Source organism: Dioscorea cayenensis, unplaced genomic scaffold (assembly GCF_009730915.1).
Source record: "Dioscorea cayenensis subsp. rotundata cultivar TDr96_F1 unplaced genomic scaffold, TDr96_F1_v2_PseudoChromosome.rev07_lg8_w22 25.fasta BLBR01000114.1, whole genome shotgun sequence".
Classification (NCBI taxonomy): Eukaryota; Viridiplantae; Streptophyta; class Magnoliopsida; order Dioscoreales; family Dioscoreaceae; genus Dioscorea; species Dioscorea cayenensis.
In genome coordinates this window covers 76952-96290 of record NW_024086505.1, presented here as the reverse complement: position 1 = coordinate 96290, position 19339 = coordinate 76952, and the positions used below count along the sequence as shown (strand labels likewise).

At 40.5% G+C, this 19339-nt stretch overlaps 1 protein-coding gene across 1 annotated transcript; it reads left to right on the top strand.

Annotated features, from left to right (window-relative positions):
• The first annotated feature begins 1198 nt into the window (after positions 1 to 1198).
• LOC120253540 lies at positions 1199 to 2924 on the top strand. The gene is made up of 8 exons (XM_039261873.1): positions 1199 to 1238; positions 1322 to 1566; positions 1666 to 1866; positions 1948 to 2040; positions 2150 to 2251; positions 2337 to 2696; positions 2768 to 2830; positions 2901 to 2924. Exons 1-8 carry the CDS (start codon positions 1199 to 1201, stop codon positions 2922 to 2924), a joined length of 1128 nt encoding a protein of 375 aa, XP_039117807.1.
• The last annotated feature ends 16415 nt before the right edge of the window (positions 2925 to 19339 follow it).

The following is a 19339-nucleotide window of genomic DNA, read 5'->3' as shown; positions in this document are numbered from 1 at the left end:
CCCTTTGAGGTGCTTTGTTTATACTAAGATTGGACAATTTGTTATTTGATTTAACTTCTCAATTTGTATATTCTTTGTCTTTCAGTTGTCAAGTGGCAACTTGGGAAAGTCATCATGGACATATGTAGACATGCTGACATATATATTTGATATGCAGAACAGAGACAAAATCAGCTTTTGATCTTTGATCAAGAAAATTGAACCTCTTCCATTGAACTTGTAAACTAAGTTATACATATTTTTTCATTCAGTGCTGAAATTATGGGGAGAGTGCCTTCATTTTGCTTGTTGGAAATCAACACATCAGCAAAACAGGTATCTGAATTTTTTATCATACATCGGTTAATAACTGAATTGAATTTTTGCACCATGTCTAGTGTATAAAAATATATGCTTTGATTGTTAATGATTGTTTAATGCTTATCATTTTCTTTGGAAAAACTTGAACTAGTTGTAGATGATTCTAATTTTCTTCTAGTGTAGGTTTAAACTGAGAAAATCTTTCTTTATCTTTTCTAAATATTCAGTTCATGATATGGTGCTTAGTTTGTAAAAAAGCATGTTATAATTGATCTATGTTTGTAGGAAAATTATTGCCAAACTGAAAAGATTACTGCCAAACTGAAAAAATTAATCACTATGGTGTATGAAAATAATAAAAGTTTTCTTTGTATCTATGTTTCCTTCTTAGGTGTTATCACTTATGTTTCTATCTGTTTAGCTAAAGTTCTAATCAATTGATTAAGATGGTTCTCTTTCTTTCTTTGCCTTGTTAGTAAAGAATTAGATAAAGTTTAGCTTTTCAGGAATCTTATACATTATATAAGATTCCAATCAATCTTCTGCAGTACTCCATTGAGTTGGTTTGATTGTCATATTGCATCAAAGCCAAGGCAAGGTTTTTTATCTAACATGCCAAAAATTAAAAGCGAAGGGCGGGTCAATAACTAATTTTTACTTGTCTTGATTTTTATTTTTGCATGATGTGAGATAACATCAACATGCCAAAATTAAAACTGAAGGGCATAAAATTGATCCGATCTGAATCCAATACGAATGATGCTACTTCAAATGAAGGTTGTAAAAAAACTAGGCCAGCACCTGATGCTCAGCCTTGTAGCCCAACTCATTCTTCATCAACTGATTCAAACCCCAGCGAGGAAGATGCAAACCAAAACAATGAGAACACATTAGAAAAATGTACGACCCGGTTAATGAAGCGGCTAATGTAAATGCAGGTACTTTACGATCTTAAGTTTCAATTTTATTAGATGCTAAGTTCGTGAATCTGTTCTAATTGACTAATGGGCATATTAATTAGTTGATAACATGGGGCAATACAAAAAAAGAGGCCGCACAACTTTGAAGGAGTTATGGGAATTACCTCCGGGAGAAAAAGTTTTAGTTAGTGCTAATCATTTGGGACAACCTGTTGGGGCCGAGGCACAATTGCTATCATCATTTTTTGGTATGGTTGCTAGAAGTAGTCAGAGGATTGGCCTACAATATGAAACTTGGCATAAAGTGCCAAAAAAATTGAAGGAGGAATTATTAAACTTCATTGAGGTATGGCCACATACTTAAATTTTTGTTATGATTACAATCTAATAAATGTTTTTAGGGTTATAATATTAAGCTCACATTATTTATGGTTTTACAATATAGTCACGTTTTGTTCTCGAAATTCCAAAAGACTATGTGCTTAAGTCACTCGGAAAGAAATGGAGAGATTACAAACATGATTTAAAGAAAAGATATTTCAAAAGAGAAGATGGAGTGCGGGCAAACAAGGACAAACTTCCAGAAGGTGTCATTAGATGGCAGTGGGAAGAGTTAATTGACCATTGGTATTCAAATAAAGGAGAGGTTAGAATAATTTTTAATCTTGGACATATTAAAATTGTGATGATGCCTTGTGCATCATTTAATGTACATGTTAATGTGCAGGAAGCAGAAAAAGTTGGGATTACATCTAGAAAGCAACAAAAATACACACACACCTCTGGTTCAAAAAGTTTTGCAAGGAAAGAAAAAGAAATGGTAAGAACTTGTGATGTTTATCAAGGTCTATTGTTTGATTTCTGATTTTTGTTTTCTTCAGTGTCTATCATTACATTGTTAAACCTTGCTTGTTATTTTGATGATTTAGGAGGTTAATAGTGGAAGAAAAATAGGACGTTTTGAGTTTTTTAAAGAAACTCATACAAAGAAGGATGGATCACATGTGAATGCTGAAACTCAAGACATTATGGTAGCAATTACTTCTATCATATTCTTCAATTTAGTTGTTTCCTTCTTAAATCACATACTTATTAAAAGTATTTACTTAAATGTAGGAGAAAGCAACTGCAAAACTAGCTGAACATGAAGTAATGGGTGAGGATGAGACCATGGTTGAAACTCAAATTTTGAATCAAATAATTGGAAAAGAACGACATGGCCGAGTAAGAGGACTTGGATTGGGTCCAACACCTACAAGTTACTATGGTTCAAGTAGCCGCAGCACCACAGCATCAGTTGACCATTCAGAGTGCATCGAGCGATACAAAGACATCCAAGATAAATTTCAAAAGATAGAAGAAAATCATCAACGAGAACGTGATCAATACAAAGTTGTTATTGCTTTCTTGCAAGAGAAGTTTCCTGAAGCTAGTAACCTTTTCCCTGACATAGGTGTCTCAACTTCACAATCTCAGGTATTTCAAACTTGTAAGTTGTTATTGTCCTCATTAATTTCTACATTCTTAACATATAATTGGACTTGCAGAATCAATCTACTGGACCTGAGATTCCTGAGGCTAATATAGGCGGTTCTAGTTCACGAGATCAGGTAATTACAAATAAAATATATGATCTAGGAAGCTATGGTTATCATCTAATGCTTTAAAATCTAATTGCAGAATCAATCCCATGGATCTCACTGATGCAATGGCCATATTGAAGGTTGAAAACATGTTTTGCTTAAGTAAGTTTTTTTACATTTTAGTTATGTATGAACTTTGAATGGTGATGGTGTAAGGTTTTGTCATAACTTTGTTTGTCATGGTTACTAAACACTTGTGAATTAATTATGACTGATGATGTTGATTTCTAAAGTGCATTATGTGCCCAAACTTTGTATTTCATACATTTCTCAAATATATTGTAATGGTGAGAAATGAATTTTTGCTTCATGTGAAAAATGTCATAACGAAGATGTTTGTAATATATTTCTCATATTTTCTCATGTATTGATTATGTATTGATTGTGAATGATGTTGGATTTTTTAATTAGGTGAAAATACCAATCAAAACGAAAAAAATTATTAATTAACAAAATGAAAACTTCGCGGCGTTTTCCCACCCAAACGCCATTACAATCCCGGCGTTTCATAGACAAACGCCGTCATGTTGGCGTCATTAAAAGCAAAAAATGCCAGCTCAATCCCGAATTAATAAAGAAAAGGATAAGATATCCCTGGCGTTTGTACACGCGAACGCCGCTATAATTTCTGGCATTTTTGTGTAACACCGCCGGCAATATAGGCGGCATTTATATTAAAGACGCCGCTAATATGACGGCGTTTAATATGAAAACGCCAGCACTTTAACGACGCTGGCGTCCCCGGCGTTTGGTTGACGTTTTTGTAAAACGCCACCATGTTTCATAGCGGCATTTATAAACGCCTGGAAAAATTTAAATAAACGCCGGCAAAGGCCCAAAGTGGTGTAGTGAATTCTCAAAAGTAAAAAAACAACAAGTAAGAGAGAACGAGTAAATGAGGGGGTAAGGCAATCGATAAAGATGGGGTACTCGGATAATGCTCCGCCTAGGACAATTGTTTCAAGTGCAAGAACCCTCTATTATGCTTCCTAATCAATGCAATGGTGAGTCGTGGAAATCCTTAAATACATAGTCCCAAATCTAAGGTCAACTGTGCCTAACTTCATACATGTCCCGGAGGAGAGATTAGATAACCTCTCAACCTCGCACTCGAATAGAGTTGCAATGAGCTCTAGGGATTCCAAGTGATAAATCTCTTCCTAATTATAGACCTAACCCTTTGGTCAGGGTGGAAGGTCCCTAACCACGATTAAGCCCTAGATACTAAGATCACCTCAACGCTTCACTCTGTTACACGCGCAACTAAGCCCCATCGAAGGGTCATCCCTTAGACCATTCACTCTACTATGGCTGCAAAGAACTCGAGGAACGGAGGTAGAATCTATCACGCCCGAGGGGAAAGGGGACGCTCCTGTACCTCTCGACTCACTCTCTCAATCCTCTCTAACCTAGCTTTGTCTAACGCTCGTGGTGTGTCCATCACTCACAAGGTTACCAACAAGAACTCTCAACCCTAGTGTCATTCTAGGGGAAATGTTCATACAATCAAGCATTCAAAGTTAGAACTCACAACAAACATCAATTAATTGAAAGCATAATAAAGAGATTCAATGAGGCAAATACATCCTAGGGTTCGCAAATACCCAAGTACGCACTAGGGGTTTAGCTCTCCATGGAGCTAAGTACAATCAAAGAAATAGAATGTAAAAGCAATGAATCCATAGAGAAACCCCTTCGATAGTTTAGTCGATGGTCTTGTGGAAAGTCCTCTACTCGTCGTTCAAGGATTCCCTTGTCCGGTATAGGATATACCTCGACGGAAGCTCCCCTACCAACCTTCTTCCAAAGGAATGACGATGTCGGAGCCATAGAACCTCTCCAAAACCCTAGCTAATACCTCTTAAAACCCTAGCCAAAACCCTCTCTCAAGTTGGGGAAAAGATGGAGAAAAGAATGCTGAAATCGGGGATCAATCGGCTTTAAATAGGACTGGAATCGGGAATCCACATGCCTCTGAGGGCGCCGCTGTGGAATTTCCACATGGGCATGGGTAATTTCCACACGCCCGTGCAGATTCTCTGAAACTTTCATTTTCGGCCAAAAATACAGTGATTTGCTACTCTGCCAAAAATACTCCTGAATCCACTTTTCATCGAGGTAACATAAACGGGCACACGTTTATACCGTGGTTCGCTTTGCTTCTTCAATAACGGATAAGTTGATGGAAATCTTGTTCTATGTGCATAAGTTAGAGTGTTTGAGTGTGACTGCCCTTGTGCCCCTCCAAATGGTTGTGCAAACTCAAATACGGGAGGTTGGCACACACTCTAGCATCTCGCACCCGACTTATATCTTCGCGTTTGAACTTTAGCAAGATTTCCTCCAAAATCGGTGAATTGTGATCCACATTGGCATCTTTCCTTCATAATTGGTTTCACAACCCTACCTGGATAAAAGTAACATAAAAACACACATATTAGTGTAAAACCCCGAGAAACGTAATGCTCAACATAAGGAAAGAACGCTTTGCATTCATATCGCACAAGCACTTATCACAGTCACAATAGAGTGAAGTGCTAAGAGACAAACTCCACTGTGGCTCAGTTGTATAAACAATCGAGTGAAGTGTTAAAGTAATCCTTGGTATTTGGGGCTTAATTGTAACTAGGGGTCTTTTGCCTGGACCAAAGTGTTAGATCTATTTTAGGAAATTGGATTTATTACTTTAATTTCTAGAGCCTAAAGCAACTTGGCACAGTGTGAGGTGTCGAGAGTGAGAGATTTCTCAGCCGGGGCATAGTGTAGTGTTAGTCACAGTTGACCTTAAGTTTGGGACTGTGTGTTTTGACAAGGTCCCCTTGCGTATATAACAAAAGTGCACGGGTTTGTCAAACTAATAATCCCGGGTGAGCGGATATCAAATCCACAGGGAGTAGGGAATAAAAATACTTAATTCGATTCATAGCTATGTAAAAGATCAATGATAATGAGTGTGACAATGATTCAATTCTCAACAATAAAAGCAACAAGTAAGAGAGCAAAAGTAAAGAAGAGGGTAAGGCAATCGATAAAGATGCGGTACCCAGATAATACTCCGCCTAGGATATGTTTCAAGTGCAAGAACCCTCTATTATGCTTCCTAATCAATGCAATGATGAGTCACGGAAATCCTTAATTACATAGTCCCGAATCTAAGGTCAACTACGCCTAACTCTATACATGTCCCGGAGGAGAAATCGAACAATCTCAACACCTCACACTCGCATAGAGTTGCAATGAGCTCTAGGGATTCCAAGTGATAAATCTCTTCCTTATTATAGACCTAACCCTTTAGTCCAGGTGGAAGGTCCCTAACCACAATTTAGCCTAGATACTAAGATCACCTCAACGCTTCACTCTATTGCACGCACAACTAAGCCCCAGCGGAAGTTCATCCCTTAGACCATTCACTCTATTATGGCCGCAAAGAACTCGAGGAACGGAGGTAGAATCTATCACGCCGGAGGGGAAAGGGGACGCTCCTATACCTCTCGACTCACCCTCTCAACCCTCTCCAACCTAGCTTTCTCTAACGCTCGTGGTGTGTCACTCACTCACAAGGTTAACAATAAGAACTCTCAACCCTAGTGTTACTCTAGGGCAAATGTTCATACAATCAAGCATCCAAGGTTGGAACCCACAATAAACATCAATTTATTGAAAGCATAATAAAGAGGTTCAAAGAAACAAATACATCCTAGGGTTCACAATACCCGAGTACCCACTAGGGGTTTAGCTCTCCATGGAGCTAAGTACAATCAAAGAAATAAAATGTAAAAGCAATGAATCCATAAAGAGACCCCCTCGATAGTTGTATCGATGGTCTTGTGGAAAGTCCTCTACTCGTCATCCAAGGATTCCCTCATCCGGTATAGGATACGCCTCGACGGAAGCTCCCCTACCAACCTTCTTCCTAAGGAATGACGATGTCAGAGCCGTAGAACCTCTCCAAAACCTTGGCCAATACCCCTCAAAACCCTAGCCGAAGCCCTCTCTCAAGTTGGGGAAAAGATGGAGAAAAGAATACTAAAATCGGGGCTGATTCGTTTTTTAAATAGGGCTGGAATCGGGCGACTACATGGGCGTGGATGATTCACGTGCCCGTGGGGAATTTCCACACGGGCGTGGATAATTTCCACACGCCCGTGTGGATCCTCTGAACTCCTATTTTCTCGGGTGACTGTGAACTGTGATGCTATATTACTTTCTACCGTGTTGCTACAGTGCTTCCCGAATAGCTTCCTGAATCCATACTTTCATCATAGTAATGCAAACGGGAACACGTTCACGTCGTGGATCACTTGCATCTTCAATGATAGGCACGTTGGTGAAGCTCTTGTTCTATGTGCATAAGTCGGAATGCTCAAGTGTGACTGCTTTTGTGCCCCTCCAAATGGATGTGCCAACTCGAATACGAGGAGGTTGGCACACACTCTAGCATCTCACATCGATCTATGTCTTCGCGTTTGAACCTTAGCAAGATTTACTCCAAAATCGGTGCATTGTAATCCACATTGGCTTCTTTCCTTCATACTTGGCCTCACAACCCTACCTGCATAAAGATAACATAAAAACACATATATTAGTGTAAAAACCTGAGAAATGTAATGCTCAACATAAGGAATGAACGCTTCGCATCCATATCGCACAAGCACTTATCATGTTTAAATATCTCCATGACTTATTAGACATTAGTTAGGAAATATAATGATTGGTCTTGCACTTGAAACAATAGTCATAGAGCGAGCAATGTCCGGGTGCCCCATTTACCCATGATTGCCTCTCCTATCTTTTATTTACGCCTCCTTCTTCTTTTCTTATTTCTATTTGCACTGATTCTTATTCATATCACTATTAATTCATTTTTGTTCTAATTAAATATCAATTTTTGAGTTTCTAATCACTATTCCTTGTGGATTCGACTACCCACTCACCGGTTTATTATTACTTCGACAAACTCGTGCACTTGCGTTACACACACAAAAGGGTGTGTCACCTTCTCTAAATCAATCATCCATTTTCCAACCCTGAAACTCGATTCTCCACGTTCGGGGCTTGTTCTGCGAAACCCGGTGGTGCCATAGTCTTCTAATACCCTTGATTACTCCAACAAAGGTTAGGGTGGCTCCTTCACCCCCGTATTGTAGGCATTACTATACGGATTTCCTTGAAAACTCATTGCATTACCCATGAAGTCAACCTATTCCACAAAGGATGCAAAACCAATAGAAATCATGCAATCAGATGGACATGTCCTCTCCCACACCTAGTGTAACTCATCACGACCGCCACTCTAGAAGAAGTTAGAGTGTATAACTTCTTTCTCAATGACTCAACATGTGCCGCCAATGAGGTAACTGCATCAATCTCATGAAATCCAGCTACCTTCTTTCTGTCCCTTATGTTCCACTGATAACTATTCATAGCCATTTCTTCGATGAGACATTTGGCTTCTTCAGGGGCCTTGCTTCCTAAGGTACCTACTGCTACAGTATCAAGTAACTAATTTGTGCTTGGGTTTAACCCACTATAGAAAGTCTTAATAATAATCCACTCAGGAAACACATGTTGAGGGCATTTTCATAGGAGCTCTGACAACGCCCCATGCGTGTGACCTGCAAGTGCATGGTTTGTCGAGTAATAAATCCCAGGTGAGTGGGTATCGTATCCACAAGGAGTAGGGAGTAAAAATACTTAAATTGTTACTAAACCATGTGAAAGTAAACAATGATAGTGTTAATAATATGTAATGAAACAAAGATAAAAAGAAACAAGAACGAGAGGTAAAAATAAGTGAGCGGTAAGGCAATCAATAGAAGTGTGGTACTTGGGTAATGCTCCCCCTAGGATTAATGATTCAAGTGCAAGACCAACTATTATACTTCCTAATCAATGCTTCACTCTGTTGGTCATGCAACTAAGCCCCAGCGGAGTTCATCCTCCAGAACTTCACTCTATTGTGACCGTGAAGAACTCAATGAAATGGAGGTAGGATAAATCACACCGGAGTGAAAAAGGGACGCTCCGCTACCTCTCGACTCACCCTCTCAACCCTTTCCAATCAAGCAATGTCTAACCCTCGTAGTATGTCACTCATCTACAACGGTTACCAAGATGGACTGTCAATCCTAATATCAGTCTAGGGGAGAAATCATTCCACATGCACTCAAGATTGGAACTCAATTGAAACATCAATTAAGGAAAGCATAATAAAAGATCAATGAAACAATAACACCATAGGGTTTACAAAATCCAAGTACCCACTAGGGAGTTTAGCTCTCCATGGAGCACAATATAATTAACAATGAAATCAAAAGTAAAAACAAGTGTTCCATAAGAAAACCCCCTCGATAGTCATGTTGATGGTCTTGTCGAGTAGCCAAGTCTTTTCCAAGGGTCCCCTTGTCAGGCCAAGGGCACACCTTGTCGGATCTATGCAGACGAAAGCTCCCCCAATAACCTTCTTCCAAGTGAATTGCTCTGTCGAAGCCAACAAACCACTCCAAAGACTTGCCAAAAGCCTCTCGAAACCCTAGCCGATGACTTCCCAAATGATGGAGAAAAGTGGAAGAGACGAGGGGAAAAAGATCCCCAAAATCGAGCTGAATGGCGGCTTAAATAGGGCTCGAATCTGGCATCCATAGGCCCCTGTGGATCTCCCACACGGTCCTGTGGAATTTCCACACGGTCATGGGGAATTTCCACACGACCGTTTGGATTCTCTTGAAATTCTGTTTTTGGCCGGCTGTAAACAGTAACTGCTACAGTATTTGCTTCAGCTTTCGCTACAGTAATCTGCTACAATACTCAGCGAAAACATTCCCAATTCCATACTTTTCATTGAGAAAAAATAAATGGGCGCACGTTTATGTCGTAGATTACAACTCTTCTTCAATCAAAGGCTTCATTGGTGAAGATCTTGTTATCAATGCACAAATCGGGATATGTAAATATGACTGCCTTTGTGCCACTCCAACTCATTATAATGATTTGAATTCATGGAGGTTGGCACACGTTCACATATCCTGGAGTCAAACTTGTGTCTTCGCGTTTGTTTCTTCTAAGATTCGACCAAATAATGCGTTTACGATCTACTTTTGGCTTCTTTTCTCAATACTTAGCTTCACAACCCTACATGCGCAAAAAACACAAATACACATGTATTAGCGCTTAAACATGCTAAAAGTAATGCTCATCACAAGGAAAGAATACTTCGCATTCTTATCACACAAGCACTTATCAAACTCCCCCTCACTTAAGCTTTTGCTTGTCCTCAAGCAAAGAAATACACATTGAAACATAGAAAAAGGAAATATTGAAAGATCTCAGCCTTAGGTTCACCAAAACATGCAAGGAGGACATTCTACATGTAAGGGAAATTTCAACACTAAATACGAAAAATCAATGATCTAGCCAAAAACTCAAATAAAAAAGGACAACAAACCCGAAATCGTGTAAGTGTGTGTAAACTCACTCAATTCAACCCAAAGTATACTCCTCAAAGTCCTAAGTATAAGGGACTTATTTATCTACAAAACATAACAAAATAAAAGATGATAGTAGCTTCGCACATCCCCTAAGGTAGCCCTTTCCGAAGAAGTCGCTAAGGTGGCTTTCACACTTTCTAGGTGGTAGCTCTTTCTACAGGGGTGGTAGCTTTCACTCATCATATGAGATAGCTCTTTCTCTCATTAGGGCATAACTAGTATCTAACTTATAAGAGTAGCTAAATATAATATAGGTGGTAGCTCTTTCCACCCCTAATGTATAAACAACAAATATTTTTTTTCAGCAGAATTAACAAAATAAGTAACACTAACTAGTCCCTTTAACATTAAACTGGAGTTTCCAAAAGAGTTTAAAGAGAGACTAGTGCAACAAGTGTCATTCAGGAAAAAATTCCTAGAAATTCAAATAAAAACTAGAGCATGAAAAAATTCAATGTCAAAAATTCTCCTAAACTAAAGAATACAATCATTGCAACTAAGGTGAACCGACATTGGCTATGTGAGCATGTGATAAGTGCTTGTGTGATAGGAATGCAAAGTGTTCTTTCCTTATGATGAGCATTACTTTTATCAGGTTTTAGTGCTAATATGTGTGCATTTATGTTACTTTCATGCATATAGGGTTGTGAAGCCGAATGTTAGAGAAAGAAGCCAATTTAGATCGTGAATGCAAAATATGGAGGAAATCTTGAGAAGGATCAAACGCGAAGACATAAGTCGGGCTAAAGATGCGAGAATGTGTGCCAACCTCCGTGTATTCAAGTTAAGACAATGATTAAGAGGGGCACAAAGGCAGTCACATTCGAGTATCCTGGCTTGTGCATTAATAGCAAGATCTTCACCGATGAAGCCGTTGTTGAAGAAGCAAAGCAAACTACAACGTAAATGCGTGCCTGTTTATGTTACCTTGATGAAAACATGGATTCGGCAGTGTTTCGGGCCGATACTGTAGCAGGAAAATGCGAAAATACTGTAGCAGGTACTGTTCACAGGCGGTATAGAAAAGTAAATTCCAGGGAATCCACACGGGCATGTGGAAATTATTCACACCTGTGTGCTGAATCCAAAGTCTGTGTGCTGAATCCACAGGGGTCTGTGGATTCCTGATTCAAGTCGTATTTAAGGCTGATTTCAGCCCTGATTTGGACATTCTTTTCTCCATCATTTCCCCAATTCCAAGAGGGCGGTGGCTAGGGTTTTGAGAGGTATTGGCAAGGGTTTTGGAGTGGTTCTACGGCTTCAACATCGCGCTCCAATTGGAAGAAGGTTATTTGGGAAGCTTTCGTCGGCACCGATCCGGATACTTGTGCCCTAGGCCGGACAAGGATTCCTTTGGAGGAGATAAGGCCACTCCACAAGACCATCAACATGACTACCGTGGGGGTTTTTCTATGGATTACTTATTTTTACATTCGATTTCATTGTTGATTGTAACTAGCTCCGTGAGAGCTAAACCCCCTAGTGGGTGCTTGGATTTGTGAACCCTAGGATCTATTTGTTTCATTAAACCTTTTATTATGCTTTCCTTAATTGATGTTTTATTTGAGTTCCAATCTTGAATCCTTGATTGATTGAATCATCCCTTAGAGTGACACTAGGGTTGAGAGTTCATATTGGTAACCCTTGTGAGTGAGTGACACACTACGAGGGTTAGACAAAGCTAGATTGGAGAGGGTCGAGAGGGTGAATCGAGAGGTAGCGGAGCACCCCCTTTTCCCTCGGATGTGATTTATCCTACCTCCATTTCCTCGAGTCCTTTGTGGTCACAGTAGAGTGAATGGGCTAAGGGATGACCTCCCGCTGTGGCTTAGTTGCAGAGGCAACGGAGTGAAGCATTGAAGTGATTTTAGCACCTATGGCTTAATTGTGACTAGGGACCTCTCACCAGGACCAAAGGGTTAGGTTTATATCTAGGAAGAGGGTTTATCACTTGGAATCCCTAGAACTCCATGCGATTCTATCCGAGTGCAAGTTATTGAGATTGTTCAATTTCTCCTCCGGGACATGGTATATAGTTAGTCATAGTTGACCTTAGATTTGGGACCGTGTATTGAAGGATTTCCACAACTCATTAATGCATTAATTAGGAAGCATTATACTTGGTTCTGGACTTGAAACGATTGTTCTAGGTGGAACAATATCGGAGTACCGCATTTATATTGATTGCCTTATCTCTCAATTTTATTGTGCGACTGGTTCTTATTTCTTTTATCTCTTTTTATATAAATCTCATTCATCATACCATCAATTTATTCTCATCATAGTCAGATAGCAATCATTGTGTTTCTATTCACTATTCCCTGTGGATACGATACCCACGCAGCTGGGATTTATTACTTTGACACCCGTGCACTTGCGGTTTACACACATATTTGGTGGTGTCAAGGAAACCCTTGTTTTTATTGTTTTCCTAGTTTTTAGTTAGTATTTGTATGAATAAAGCTTTAAGTACTGGTGTCTTGATTTTTAGATGCTATTGCTGTGATTTTCTCGTGGACATTTTGGTGTTATCATGTGCTTAAATGTTTATGGTGACGTTGTTGGTTGTTTGAGCGAGTTTTTTGTGTTTTTCCCTGGTATAGTTTGTATGATAAGGCAGGGTTTGAGTGTATTGCTATGTTTAGGAATTTTTTGCAGAGCCTCCAGAGTTTTCTAAGGCATCTAGAGAAAATTCACGGCCGTGTGAAATTTCCACACGGTCGTAGGTCTCTACTGTGAGCTTATCCCTAGAGGACACAGGGGCGTAGACTTGCTCCTGTGAATGAACTTGTGACGGTCCATGCCCCATGGGTAATTTCCACATGGTAGTGTGTCCTCCTGCAGAGACTTAGAGATTTTTCCTGAGAAGACACAAGGGCGTGGACTTACCATAGTGAATGACTCTGTGACAAACACACGGGCGTGGGTAATTACCACACGCCCGTTTGGATCTCTACAGAAGAGCTCTCTTCCATCTCGAGAATACACATGGACATGTGAGTGCCCCTGTGAGCTGGTCCTATGAAGGTCTATGACCTTGTGAAATTTTTGTACGGGCATGTGAAACACTTAGAGATTTTTCTCGGATGGACAGAGAAGCAACAGGGGCATGCGCCTGTCCCTGTCGATCTAGCACACGAGCGTGGGTAATTTTCACACGCCCATGTGGTTACATTCAGAAGCATTGAGTGTTTTCCCGAGAGCATACACGGGCTTGCATCTGCCCCTGTGGGCTCTCCTGTGGAGTCATACGGGCGTGGGTACTTTCCACACGCCCGTGTGAATGTACAGAAACGTAAGAGTTGCGGGTTTTCTTTAAAATCCATTTCTTCTTCTTTATTTTCACATTCCTCATCACTCAGAGATCACTCATACTCACTCTTCCCACCTTACAATGTTGATTTGGAGGGTTTTGCTTGAATTTTCTGGCCAACTCAAAGTTTCTAACTTCATCTCATTGGTTACCCTTAATTCTTTCTTTCTTCGTCATACTTGATTTTAATCAATAAGAATGGTGAATACTACTACTTCATTTCGTCAATTAGATGGTTTATGCATGCTTAGGAAATGTTTCAAAATGATTTGATGGTGTATTTCTAGATTTCTAGCATGAGGCCGTGCGGTTTTCACACCCCTTGAATCCACAAGGCTTGTGGAAATTCGACACCACCGTGTGGAATTCTGTAGAAACAATTTTTGAATAATTTTGGTCGATTTTATGTTTTAATTTTGTAGATATGGCACCCCGGTCGAAGAAGCAAGCTGAAAAACGTCCGCGTGAGTCATCTCCTCAGCCGAAGAATATGGGATTTGTTGTTCCCGAGCACCAAATTTCTTTTGAGTGATTATCAAATTTGAGATTTGAATAATCTCGCTTTCTGGACACAAGCGTGTTGCGAGATATACAGCAGGGAGATAAGTTGGCGGATGAGGTAAAGGATCTTGTCTCAGTGGGTGGTTGGAGGCGGTTACTATTGATCAGAGACCCATCCATCTGTGCACTCACAATGGAGGTTTTATCCTCGTTCGAGTTTGACAGGTCCTATGCTAGATTTGACCTTTACGGCATTACCATGTTATACAGTTATGAGCATCACACAGTTCTCGATCTTGTTGGGCCTATATGATGAGACCTTTATAGCCACTGAGGAGTATGAGCGACTTACGGCCGACTACCCCGGTATTTTTACTCCTCAGAGAGCGTCTAGCATTCTATGTGGCCAGGGACAATATGAGCCAGGGGTGTCCAAGGCCACGGGCCTTTCCCAACCTGCGCACTGCTATCTTCATACAATTCTGAGCAGCTCGGTGAATGGCCTTAGTGACAGTACTAGAGTCCTGAGCCGACAAGAGCTACTATATCTTCATTCGATGGTATAGCGTCAGTCGATCCATTTAGGGCACATACTGGCCTAGTATTTGTGCTACCAGGGCTAGTATTTCAGAGTTGGTATCATCTTTTCAGACTCGTACATCACCATACTCCTTATGGGCATGGGTTTGCTAGACGCCGTTCATGGGGCTTAGAAGATGACTGTGCCTTCACCGTTAGGCTTGGATATATTAAGATTGATGGGATTGGTGCGCAGAAATTGCCCTGGTGTATATGTATTGACTATAACTATTCTAAAGGTAGTAGAGGGCGGAGGTGATATAGGAGAGGATCCTCAGCCTGCTCCTGAGCCGCAGCCAGAGCAAATAGAGACCGAGGTACCACCTATAGCACAGGAGCTGCCCCTAGTGGGCATGTCTTCTCCCTCCTGAGCCTATGATCATTTGGAGAGGCTCAACAGTGTTGTAGGTGTACTCACAAATAATGTATATCACTCAAGAATAGATGTGGGAGAACCACTGACAGCGCCCTTGCGTATGTTCCACAAGTGCACGGGTTTGTCGAAGTAATAAAGTCCCAAATGAGTTGGGTATCGTATCCACAGGGAGTAGGTAATAAAAACACTTAAATTGTTTCTTAACTAAGTGAAAGATTAATAGTGATATGTGTGACAAGATGTGAAATAACAAAAGTAAAAGAACAAGAAAGAGAGCACAAGTAAAGGAAAAGATAAGGCAATCAACATAAATGGGGTACCCGGATATTGTTCCGCCTTGGACAATTGTTTCAAGTGCAAAAACCCTCTATTATACTTTCTAACTGATGCAATAATGAGTCATGGAGATCCTTAAATACATGGTCCCAAATCTAAGGTCAACCATGCCTAACTCTATACATGTCCCGGATGGGAAATTGAATAACCTCTCAACCTCGCACTTTGGTCTAGGTGGAAGGTCCCTAGCCACAATTAAGCCCTAGGTGCTAAAATCACTTCAACGCTTCACTCCGTTGCACCCGCAACTAAGCCCCAGCGGAAGGTCATCTTTAGCTCATTCACTCTACTATAACCACAAAGAACTTGAGGAAATGGAGGTAGAATAAATCACACCGGAGGGGAAAGGGGACGCTCCGCTACCTCTTGAGTCACCCACTCAACCCTCTCCAATCTATCTTTGTCTAACTCTCGTGGTGTCTCACCCACTCACAAGGGTTTCCAGTAAGAACTCTCAACCCTAGTGTTACTCTAAGGGAGTATTCATACAACCAAGCATTCAAGATTGGAACTCAAATAAAACATCAATTAATTGAAAGCATAATAAAGAGGTTCAATGAAACGAATACATCCTAGGGTTCACAAATACCCAAGTACCCACTAGGGGGTTTAGCTCACCATGGAGCTAATTACAATCAATGAAATCAAATGTAAAAGCAGAGAATCCATAGAAAATGATAAGTGCTTGTGCGATATGAATGCGAAGCGTTCATTCCTTATGTTGAGCATTACATTTCTCAGTTTTTTACATTAATATGTGTGTTTTTATATTACTTTTATGCAGGTATGGTTGTGAGGCCGAGTATGAAGGAAATGGGCCAATGTGGATCATAATGCACCTATTTTGGGGCACAAAGGCACGCACACTCGAGCATTCCGTCTTGTGCATACAAGAACAAGAACCCCACCAACATATATATCATTGAAGAAGCAAGTGATTCACGATGTGAACGTGTGCCCGTTTGCATTACCCCGATGAAAGTATGGAATTGGCAAGTTATTCATGTCGAAGACTATAGCAGAGTACTGTAGCAACACCGTAGCAATTACTGGAGCAGCACTGTTCACTGCCGGCCGAGAAATCAGAGAAATAGAGACTCCACACGGTCGTGTGGAAATTATCCATGCACGTGTGAAAATTCCGCACGGGCACGTGTACCGTCCACGCCCGTGGAGTTGCCCGATTCCAGCCCTATTTAAAGCCGATTCAGCCCCGATTTTGGTATTCTTTTCTCCATCTTTTCCCCAACTTGCGAGAGGGCTTCGGCTAGGGTTTCGACGGGTATTGGCCAAGGTTTTGGAGAGGTTCTACGGCTCTGACATTGTGATTCCATTAGGAAGAAGGTTGGTAGGGGAGCTTCGATCGAGGCGTATCCTATACCGGACGAAGGAATCCTTGGACGACGAGTAGAGGACTTTCCACAAAACCATCAACACGACCATCGTGGGGGTTTCTTTATGGATTCATTGCATTTACATTCGATTTCTTTGATTGTACTTAGCTCCATGGAGAGCTAAACCCCTAGTGGATACTTGGGTGATTGTGAACCCTAGGATGTATTCGTTTCATTGAACTTCTTTATTATGCTTTCAATAAATTGATGTTTATTGTGAGTTCCAACCTTGAATGCTTGATTGTATGTTCATTTCCCCTAGAGTGACATTAGGGTTGAGAGTTCTTGTTGGTAACCTTGTGAGTGAGTGACACACCACGAGCGTTAGACAAAGCTAGGTTGGAGAGTGTTGAGAGGGTGAGTCGAGATGTACAGGAGTGTCCCCTTTCCCCTCCGACGTGATAGATTCTACCTCCATTCCTCGAGTTCTTTGCGGCCATAATAGAGTGAATGGTCTAAGGGATGAACCTCCATTGGGGCCTAGTTGCGCGTGCAATGGAGTGAAGCGTTGAGGTGATCTTAGTATCTAGGGCTTAATTGTGGCTAGGGACCTTCCGCTGGACCAAAGGGTTAGGGTCTAAATCTAGGGAAGAGATTTATCACTTGGAATCCCTAGAGCTCATTGCAACTCTATGCAAGTGCGAGGTGTTGAGATTGTTCGATTTTCTCCTCCGGGACATGTATAGAGTTAGGCATAGTTGACCTTAGATTTGGGACTATGTATGTAAGGATTTCCACGACTCACCATTGCATTTATTAGGAAGCATAATAGAGAGTTCTTGCACTTGAAGCAATTATCCTAGGTGAAGCATCATCCGAGTACCCTATATTTATCGATTGCCTTGCCTCCTCCTTACTTTTGCTATCTTACTTGTTGCTTTTAATTTCTGAGAATTGAATCATTACCACACTTATCATTGTTGATACTCCACATAGCTAAGAATCGAATCAACTATCTTTACTCCCTACTCCATATGGATTCGACCCCGTTCACCCGGGATTATTACTTCGACAAACCCGTGCACTTGCGGGATATAAGCAAGGGGACCTTGTCAATACTCCTTAAAGTTCTAAGTACAAGGGACTTATTTGTCTATAAATGACAAGGTCCCATTGCGTATATCCCGCAAGTGCACGGGTTTGTAGAAATAATAATCCCGGATGAGCGGGTATCAAATCCACAGGGAGTAGGGAATAAAAACACTTAATTCGCTTCCTAGCTATGTGAAAGATCAATAGTGATAAGTGTGACAATGATTCAATTCTCAAAAGTAAAAGCAACAAGTAAGAGAGCACGAGTAAAGGAGAAGGTAAGGAAATCGATAAAGATGGTGTACTCGGATAATGCTCCACCTAGGATAATTGTTTCAAGTGCAAGAACCCTCTATTATGCTTCCTAATCAATGCAATGGTGAGTCATTTAAATCCTTAATTACATAGTCCCAAATCTAAGGTCAACTATGCCTAACTCTATACATGTCCCGGAGGAGAGATTAGATAACCTCTCAACCTCGCACTCGCATAGAGTTGCAATGAGCTCTAGGGACATACGCAAGGGCATCTTGTCAAAGCACAAATAAAGTACAACTCACAACTATCTTTCTACCAAGCTAGGAAGTCCTTAACAATAAAATCATAGCTATCATAGGTAATCAAGCATGCAAATGCAAACATTTTCAAAGTTCATAGAACTCCCCTCCCCTCCCCCACTTAAAGATGCACATTGCCCTCAATGTGCCTAATCAGTAGAATGCAACAAGATAGACAATAAAAACATAGTAAGAGGGTTTCGTGAACTTCCCCGAGTCTCAAAGCATGAGTCTTGAAGTCCATGAGATCGAAGTGACCACCAAAGATCATGGTAGAAGATAGAGGAAGAAAGTTTGCTTGATGTCCTAATTCCACCCTGCAAAGTAGAAAAGAACATCACCTCCAGGCATCTATTCACACACCCATCAACACAAACATGTCAAACAACTAACAGCACAAAAAACAATCAAAACATAGAAATAAAAAAAAAAATAGAAATAGAGAAATGTCCATGTGATGTGAGCCAAATGTCTTTGTCCTTGAGTCGGTAGCAATGGAGGCCCAATACTTGTCATTTATCACCGGGTAAGGAAGGGAGGAAGAGAACCATCCCGCCCAGCTCTCTTGGAAGCTAATCTCATGATAGGAATCATGAAAAAACAAAGTGGAGATCAACCAACCAAGTTACAAGCAATGTGGGCATCAAGAGAATGAAGAAAATCAAGAAAATGCAATTGCTATAGTAACATCAGAAAACAATTTCAAGAACTTTACTTGTAAAAGTAGCCAAAAATTTTACAAATCAAGGAAAAATATTTGATAATAACTAAAAATTCACAAATAAACAAAAAACCAAGAAATTCCACCATAAAAAACAAGAAGAACTCAAGGTTTTGAGTGAGAGGTCAAACCCTTGCCCTAGAGTAAGATGAGTGAATCTAAGGGTTGAATCCGGCCAAA

Coding starts and splice junctions, on each gene's coding strand:
- LOC120253540 (XM_039261873.1), top strand. CDS start 1,199: ATGTACGACCCGGTTAATGAAGCGGCTAATGTAAATGCAG. Junction 1,567..1,665: donor AATTATTAAACTTCATTGAG/GTATGGCCACAT, acceptor TTTACAATATAG/TCACGTTTTGTTCTCGAAAT. Junction 2,252..2,336: donor CTGAAACTCAAGACATTATG/GTAGCAATTACT, acceptor ACTTAAATGTAG/GAGAAAGCAACTGCAAAACT.